The sequence below is a fragment of the Cataglyphis hispanica genome, chromosome 7, assembly GCF_021464435.1.
Source record: "Cataglyphis hispanica isolate Lineage 1 chromosome 7, ULB_Chis1_1.0, whole genome shotgun sequence".
Classification (NCBI taxonomy): domain Eukaryota; kingdom Metazoa; phylum Arthropoda; class Insecta; order Hymenoptera; family Formicidae; genus Cataglyphis; species Cataglyphis hispanica.
The window spans coordinates 1,785,764-1,795,590 of record NC_065960.1 but is presented as its reverse complement, the minus strand read 5'-3'; the positions used below and the strand labels follow the sequence as shown (position 1 = coordinate 1,795,590).

The following is a 9,827-nucleotide window of genomic DNA, read 5'->3' as shown; positions in this document are numbered from 1 at the left end:
GGAAGTCCCATGGGCGTAAAGGTGTGGTAGTCTACGCGCGACTCGAGAGAAGAGAGTACGTTTGATACTTATTTCTATATAAGCGACGCGCAATGATTCATACGCGCGCGCAAATATTCTTTTTCTTTGAATATTTAGCGACGAGAAAAATTGCGGACGACAAGCGACGGAGAAATCGCACGGTGGGAGCACCTTCGCAGAACCGGTCCATCGTGATGCCACGATGTAAACCGAGCGATGACGTAGCCTACAAACGACGAAGCTCGTAACTGCTGTGTCCCTCGTAACCGGACGAACGACGGACAAGTGTCGCCAATGTCCATTATTTAGAGACGATTGGAGACAGTTGCGGCTAAGATGAGGCTAACGAGCCGCGATTTTAAAAGAAGCAATTGTCTCGCTTGATTGCTACAAACGAACTCTTATTAATAGGAAATAGATGTATGGACTATTTATCTTTCTATTATACACATGACATATCTTGTAAAACGCATTATACGAGACATAAATTATTTAGTTACTGACTGCGAAAATTATATATAACATGAATATTTCATATTGTTGTTATTGTTTGCTCTTTACTCTCTTAATATGAATTAATGAAAATGATTAAAGCCATTGAGTAAAGCAGTGATTAAAGCAGATTTCACGAAGATCAATAAGTATTTTAGTGAAAACACTCGCCCTCTGTCTTATGTTTTATTTATTATAGCAGTAAGATTTCCCTGATAAATCAGCCGTTGTCATTAACTGATTTTTGCCAGTGAGATTGCATTGTTTGCAAGGCTTATAACTGAAATCACTGCTCATCTCGGTAGTAATACATTGATTCCATTTAAGAGAGTAATGTATTATTGTGCATCGAATTATGAAATGCAACCGATAGAAATTTTTAATATACTTTCGAGAGAGTCTTGTGACTATTTTTTTTTTAATTGTCGTCTAAATAAATAGATAAAAATTCACGATCACCGATCTGATCGGCGATAAAGCCTTAGATAAAGTCTCCGATCATAAAAGACGCTAAATGTCTTTTTGTTGATATATTTCGCCAATATTGACTCATCGGCATAAAAGTGCGATAGCGAAGTATCGCTCAAATCATAAGACATTGTGTTAATTGTACGGTTACTTGAATCGAAAGAAATGCTTATAAAAAGTAATAAGCCACGAGATACCGCCTGCATACAAACAAAAACGTTTAAATCATTCATGTTTGTGTTTAAGTCATTCATATTTATGTTTCTTCTGCTGTATATGTCTCTCAAAATAAATCGAGCGAGCAATTTCCTCACTTAATCAAAATATTAACACACTCACATCGAGTAAATGTAAACTCGACTCATGTCAGACATCAACTATGTACGAGGTGTGTCTGGCTCGTTAAAAAAAAATGCTCACGTACACTTAAACGTACACTTAGACATTTATTAACTTTAATGAACGCTTGTTTCTTACGATGATTTTCGTATACATAATGAAATGTGTCATTACGCGAACAAAGCTGCAATGGTCGGAGACATTACGAGTCGAGATGACATCATATGACAAATAATAATGTCCGAAAATTTATTATACGTTATAAAGAAATAAAAATGATTAGTGAAAATATGCAATAAAAGAAGTAAATAATATATGGAGACAGAAGAAAATAAAAGACAGAGATTAAAAAAATTTAATATTACTATGAAATCTAATTTATATCTAATTTATGCGCGCGATGTGTAAAATTATTTAATATTTATAAAAGAATTATCAAACATGAGTTTGCATCATCACTGACGCTATTCATCAGTCATTTTGCGTTGATATTTATAAAATTATAAAATTTTTGTTTTATTAAAAAAATTATTATATACATACTTTATACTTCCAGGTATGAAACGCGATCCAGTTATCACGATCGCTCTAGAAAAAGTTTCCAAATACGTTGCGCGCTGCGCATCCATGGACCATTTCACTTAAGGAGCGAAAGTACGACGCCCGTCCGTTCGTGTTTCCCATAAAAAACGACGACGGGTCATGGCGTGGGCGAGAAACTGGACGTATGCGACTTCTCGAGTTCGACTTCGACTTCGATGCGCCGTATTTGGCGAATGCGTCGAAATCTGTGGGCGAACCGGTAACCGTTCGAGCGCGTCATTCGCGAACATAAACGTGAACGTTTCGGTACATGTTCTTTGAGTCCGCTATGTATATCATCTTCCTCGTGTTTACGAGATATATTGTACTTAATGTTGATTAAATCTTCGTCGATCTTAGCACGCTCGTGCGTCGTGAATGCGGCATGATTCTTAGATGCGTAAAAGTAGCATGTTGCGTAGGTATTATTCTAATTTTTAACGCAATCAGTAATAACGAGATTAAAAATCATATCGCATCTTATTATATCATAAATAAAATATCGCAATACGAGTTTAAAGCCATTTCCTTTGCAAATTATTCTTTAATTATCCTTTTCAGGATCATACAAAGTTTGATGCAACGCGCATGATTATTCATCCTTTGTCGCCTAAAACAAACACACATCGATCAACTTACATTTTTTTTTTTATTGAGAAGGACACGATCGAATTCCAGAAAACGGCTCGCGGCAAGATACCTTAACCAGCGATCGATTTCGAGAAATATCGGCTTCTTGCGTGATCCGCGTACAAAAATCGCGCATTCGCAGATCGAGACGTATCGGCGAAATGGCGGCGGATCTTTATGGTTAACGGGGTTAACTTTATGCAAGAGGAGGAGAATAAAAAAAGTCAATCGCTCTTCGTAAATCAGTTTGGCACGATCTTTCTCCCGAGGGAGAATTGAAAGCATGCCCAACTTGGAGAGAAGAGGCCGCCTCCTCGTAATGGATAGCGCCATAATGAAGTACGGTACGGCGGACTCTCTCATTAATTAACGTTAAAAGGGAAACTTTTGTAATTGTGCTCCTAAGACGAAGCGATGCAGCCTGACCTTCTCGCTGACGCGTCGTTACGTCGACGTCAAAGAGAACGAGAACCGGCGCATCTTTTGGAAAACGACGCCCTTTTAATGATTAAGAAAGAGAGAGAGAGAGAGAGAGTACTTCAAATTTATTATATTACAGTCCCTAAATCTCCTTCGCAAAAACTATAAGTATTACAAGTACATTATTCGCCGTGATTCCGATAACTTCGGCGACACTAATAATTTAACAAGTATTTTTAGCTATTTTTTTTCCAGAAAACACAATTTCTAGAGTGCTTTTTATTTTCAAGTTGTGGGCATTATTATTTTTATAAAAAATATGAAATTATGTTATTTAAGTAAGATTGTAGAATCGGAAATGTGATGCGTGATTAATAGTGCTTTATTAAAAACTTTAATTCTCTTTAAATGCCGCAAACATTATTCCAATAAAGTGTACCCACAATATTAATAATAATATCTAAAAGAATATCGTTAAAAACGCGAGTTATATCGGAACCATGAAGTCACCGGATGTAAAACCATATACGTGGTTATTCACGCGAGCGTTATAACCGCCTCGCGCACCCATAGTCACAATGAATACGTTGTTACGGTGGCGTTACGTGGCGATTACGCGAAATCCTTCAGAGGTTGCCGCTTTTTTTCCGTTGCTGATTTACTTTATAATGCGATTCGGCCTTTCTTTCAAGGGCGCGCAAGCGTGCGATCCGAATTTAACGGTGGCTTTTTATTTATACCAATCCCTGCGCGCTCGCATTTAATCATCGAGCCTTCAAGGATCGTATCAGGGTTTTCAAGTACGATATTTTCTCCCGCGACCCGATTCGCGTATGCCATAAACGGACAAACGAATATCATCGCGTCGGGGTCGTCTGGTTGGGCAGGGATAAGTCGCGAGTGTGTTCGCATTTGCAGCCTATGATGTCACGAACTGTTTCGTTCCTCTATCGAAAGGCGTGTTAAGAGTCTCTCCTCAGGGAATACTTAATACAGCGATAAATATCTGAGAATAACTCCGAGCCAAATGCGCGATATCTCGCGGGCACTTGTATGTACGACAAAAGCGTGTATTTGCCGTCATATATACATACATATCCACGAGACCATGACATTAAAACGCAGACATCAACAGTGATGCTCGATTTATGTTTTTGTATCATTAACTCGATTTAATACTCATTTTTCTAAAAAAATTTTAACTTCGCTCGATGTAAAACAGAACGTCATAGAGACTTCCATTATTACGCATTGAAAAATATTTTAATTTTTATGTCAATTACTATTTCGACAACCAGCCTTTAGTTTATGAAAAAAAAGTAAATGTAGAATACTCCCGCTTTGTTTAAGCGACAAGCGAATTTGTTTGGCGCATCTGTCTGTCCAACATACGTGCGGAGAGCAGGGTGAAAACCGCGTCCGCCTCACAAACGTGATTAGAATCTTGCTACTAATCCCGACGCAAATTGAATCGCAGCCACCGGCGCGGCATCGTTCACCGTGACAGCCGATACAGAGAAATGCAATTTCGGATGGCACGCACGTGTAAGGCGTGACCACGCGACACGGAAAATTGACACGATTATCGATAACCGCGCGCATACACAGCACGATGCACCGCGTGCATCCTTCCCGTGCGCCGCAGGCATGTACCGGGTGAACGCTTATGGTCCTTTGCGTTTAAACTGCCTTTAGGGACTGGCACTGGTGGTCGATATACCGCTTTGTAATCACGTGCATGCCGTCAGTACAGGCTCACGTCACCAATTAATTAATATTTGCGATATTCAATAAAGTATCCGTACGGCCTTTATACAAACACACAATAGAATGAGCAATTACAGTTTATATATATCGTGGATTGTAAATCCTTTTTATGAAAGGTTGATTTTTTTTTTATAAAAAATTCATTGAGATATCACAAAGTTAACAAAAAATTCAAAAAATTTTTTTGTAATATACATTTTATAAAAACGTCACACGCGTTTTCATATAATTGAGTTGAATTTATATTCTGCGATACGTACACCATTTTGCGCATAAATGAAAATAAAAATTGCCTAAACATTAATAATAAATTATCTTTCAACTATCTTGTATTATTAATATTAATTAAAACTTTATGAAAAACACAAGTTTCATGGTCTAATAAACTGATTGCGCGCATGTGGAACATCTTCCTTAGAAAGATGTTCATTTCTGGAATAACGCAGATACTATTGACGTTCGCATGCTTGCATTTAATGTGCAATCTATACATATATCCTAGATGTGGTTACCACGGATAATATCGATGAAACAACGAGGAAATTTGTCTATTTCAAACGAATAGATTGCGATGTGTTTTACAATATCATAAACGTATATATACCGCATGATATGTACAAGATTTTGTGTGATAAACTTTTAAAAAACGAAACAATAAATATTCATATATCCATAGGAATGTTAATTACGCAATCGATATTTACGTAAAATATGAGCACTATTAATTAGACTAAAAAAACCCCTAAGATATTTTTCTACATATATTCAAAGGCGTATCGGGTTCGTGAGAAAATTTCATTAAAGGTCTAAAGCCCCGGAAAGTAGACAAACATTGATACACCGTTGACGAACACGTTATGATATCACTGACGCCGGAAAATGTTTCAGCTCCTTGGTATATCGAAAACTTCTTGTTAGTTTAAGGAATTAATTTAATGTAAAAAATAATATACGAAAAGCAAATAAAATATATTATAATGTAAAAAATAAAATATGTAAAAATAAATATATATAAGATATGTATAAATATACAAAATGTGTGTGTGTGTGTGTGTGTATATATATATATATATATATGTGTGTAAAATAATATAGTTTAAAATTGTATATATATATATATATATATATATATATATATATATATAATATATAAATATATAAATATTTAAATTTTAGAATATTTAAATATATAATTTATAAACACATGTTTGAAATTTCCTTGAAATAAAAATGTTTTCTTTTTGGAGAAATTTTAACTTATTAAAATAAGATTAATTATATAACATTAAATTAAATCGATTAATTAATGATATACAGATGACTGATTAAGAAAATACATTAGATCGCGAATCTTTCAAGAAATTATCGGCATAAAGAAGCTGAAAAACTTATTCCAATCTTCGATAAGACATGCTTCTACCTTACTATGCAAACCGTTGCACGTGAGAAAGAATCGTTCAGCTGGCTTTTCTATTCAGACTAAAAGAAAAAGGCTTGATCCTCACAGAAATTGAGGTGCAGGTGTAGGGAATGACCTGTCCGCACTTGATTCTATTCGCGTGTATCTGGAATATCTGTGTTTGTCATCGGAACAAAGGAGAAAATTGCATGGATATAAGATAAGAAATTTTTCCAACGTTATTCAACCGCCTGTACTATGCTTATTTTAAATACAATGCGCTTCTATGCATGTACAACAATGTATACAATAAAATAAAAAATAAAAAATAAAATAAATGATATATGAAATAATAGAAAATATAAAGCATTTTATTATGTATATACGGGGGTATATGTATATATATACATATATATATATATATGTATATATATATGTATATATATATCTAATTTAAAAAAATGTAATACGTAGTATGTAACGTATAGTTGTGCTCATTGAATTGTAAACAAAGCAATGTTGTCTTATGTTTAGTGTTTTCACACTTTTTTATATTTTACTACTCGATAAGAATATCATGCTTACCTATGATCTTATCTCTTGATCGCTTCGCGGTTCAAATATCGATCTCCGCTCGAGAAGCCCGAATTCTAGCGCGATTCTTGATTTTCGCAAATATATGTAATTCCGCATTTGCTGTATCAACAGATCACGTCAGCAAGAATCCCGCGATTTAACGCGGCAAAAGTATGGATCAAAGCATATTCGATCGTTGAAGGACGCCACGGCACCGACGACAACGACGACTAGCACGTCACAGACGCGTCGCGACGTCTGACATTCCCGCGTTTGTCGGCGTCGCGGTGCCGCCGTCATGACGACCGCGTATGATGAAGTTCGCGTATGCGCCTTCAAGATATGTTAAGACGCGTGCGCGAATAACTATATGCTTATGCGAACATTATGCAGCTACATAAGTTTTCAAATATATATATATATATATATATATATATATATATATACATATATATATAAAGAAATCGTTTCGTAAAATCTAGAAAGGAATAATGGAATTAACAGGCAAAATTATGTATGCAAGCGTTATGCAAATATTTTAGATTTTTCTAGATATCTAAAATCATTTCATATGTAAAATATAAACAGGAGAGCGACAAAATTAAGAGACGTAGTTATATGCGATGACGTGTTTTTGTGTAAACGAGCTGGAAGAGTTTTTTCATTTCACATTGCATAAAAGAATGGTATATACAATCAACTTGACTGTGTATATATATATATATATAAATTTTAGGAATGTAAAACATATATTTTTTAAAAACATGACAACAATAATTATTTTATCATCAAATGCTAAAATAATCTTACTCCTAAACATTTTTGTTATAAATGCTCTTATTAGTATCCATGCCCATATATTAATATATATTATACTATATTTATAGATTAATATTCATCTATAAATATAGAACTTTATCAAAAGTTATCTCTTTGTACGAAATTAGGAATAATGTAACAATGTGGATAATGCTTGATAAAATGTAATTGCAAATCCCACAAAGAAAACTATCGCTCTTGTAGGTTGTTGCTTCATTATAACATATGAAATGGTATGAAATATTCGGGCAAGTACAAACGTTCGTATCAACATTTTAGCTAACCATGATGAAGGTCCAGTACCTAACCACAGGTATGTGATTGCGAACCATGGCAGAATATTTTCCAGATCATTCAAATGAGCTCTTCGTACACGCTCCACATCTGGATCATTGTATGTCACTTTGCTTCCGTCTGTTAATGCGGCATCTTCTTCATTCATAAATACCTATAACAAATTAATTTTATTATATGTGATAGAGCTTAACATTTAAAAAATTCTAAAACAGAATATAAAAATATTTTTTTTGTAACTAAATTAAAGAATAAACTAAAAAATAGTATATACTATTTTTTGAATATTATATAATTTTAATTTTTTTAAATATATATATATATATATATATGTATGTATAGTATTTAATAATTTATAACTTTATTGAATTTTCATTAATAGAAAAAGAGAAAGAGAGAGAATATAATATATTTTTATATAAATTGTGCTATTTTGTTTAGAATATAGTTATACAATTTATTGCAATCTATTAAAAATTTTGTTTATTAAATAAATATATAATAAAATATATAAAATATATAAGAAAATAAATAATATCAAAAACAATTTGGAGAAAAGAGAGATTCCGGAGATTTTATATATATTTAATTGATTACCTTCTTTCTAAATCGTTGTCGTACAGTCAACGGCAGCATGGCCAGCATTTTTAGGACCAATATGCTGCCCCAAAAGCCAAATATCTGAAGTAATTCTGAACTTATTTCAGCCATTTCTTTTTTTCGTTTAGATACGTTTTAAAAAGTATTGCTCTCTGAATATAAACGATCCTAGACCTCCTGGATCTGGGATTCTGGATCACGTTTCGTTCTAACCTAGTAAAAGGTAGACTTAGAATGACGTTGCATTCGCAACTCGCAACCAATACTACGCAACCAATACTACGCACAACAAATAAATTAATACGTACTTCTTATCGTCCTATCTCCCACCTCTCGCTTCCGTTATATATACTTGGATAACCTTTATAGCCTGGCCTGACTGTGTATAAAAGATAAAAAAAAATGATAGAAGATGCGTGCAACTATATAATTAAAAAAAATAATTACGAGTATTTGCGTGATAGAACTCTGGAACAATTTTATAGATGGACAATGACTTGTTAAAAATCAAGACAGATGGAATGGAAATAATTTTTTTTTCTTTCGCTCATGTTTTATTTATTAGCAGAATTATATCGAAATTATTTCTTTATACTATATGATCATATGTTTCTATAAATTATATAATTCTATATGTATAGATGTAATATTCTAAATGCTTATGAAATTGCTGTCGTCATGCTTTGACAATATTACAATTGTTCATCATTGATCATTGATCACTGATCACATTTAATCCACATGACAGTAATATGTAATTAATCAATGTTTATTTGTGATATATAAAAATCTGTATAGAATTAAGTATGTGACGACAAGTTTTATTTTTATTTAGATAAGCGAGACATATCGAATAATTTTTCTGATAGCATAGAAACGCACTATATCTCAGAATTGAAATATTAATCTATATTTTCAATGATTAAATTATTGCTTTTTCATTTAAATATATTAATACAGCATTTTAAACGTATTTCATCTAATGAATTATTTATAATGTTTTCGATACAAAATCTGTCATTGATGAAGATTTGCGCAATAAAGTTCTTACATGTGATTTTCAATATATTATATTTAAGCTAAATATACATATTCTTAAGCTAATATATACATACTCGAAATGAAATAAATTTAAGTTTTTATATTCCTTCTCGAATAACACATTAATCTTTCGTAAATATTGATTGGAAGTTAGAATGCGTCACGTATTTTTTTAAATCTTTAATCTATTAACCTAATGGAAAATTTGCACTATCTCGAATATTCAATTCTGACGTTCAACAGAAAGTATGAGTTTTAACTAGCGACATTTTCGTCCCTAGAAGACAAACTCTCCTATTGGTTATCACACGTCGTACATTGGATACAGTTTGATTCCTCCATAATTTTAATTCTAGGACATTTTCTAGTAAGAAAATAC

General features: G+C 33.2%; 1 protein-coding gene across 2 annotated transcripts; it reads right to left on the bottom strand.

Annotated features, from left to right (window-relative positions):
• Nucleotides 1–7,308: 7,308 nt before the first annotated feature.
• Nucleotides 7,309–9,609, bottom strand: LOC126850938 (microsomal glutathione S-transferase 1). 2 transcript variants are annotated; one of them, XM_050594428.1, is made up of 4 exons: nt 9,523–9,609; nt 8,716–8,786; nt 8,405–8,620; nt 7,309–7,961 (listed from the first exon to the last, which is right to left on the bottom strand). In XM_050594428.1, exons 3-4 carry the CDS (start codon nt 8,516–8,518, stop codon nt 7,638–7,640), a joined length of 438 nt encoding a protein of 145 aa, XP_050450385.1. In that variant the 5' UTR covers nt 8,519–8,620; nt 8,716–8,786; nt 9,523–9,609; the 3' UTR covers nt 7,309–7,637. The 2 variants fall into 2 exon arrangements, with proteins under 2 accessions (XP_050450385.1, XP_050450384.1); XM_050594427.1 differs by lacking the exons at nt 8,716–8,786; nt 9,523–9,609 and having other exon boundaries at nt 8,405–8,699.
• Between the last annotated feature and the right edge of the window lie 218 nt (nt 9,610–9,827).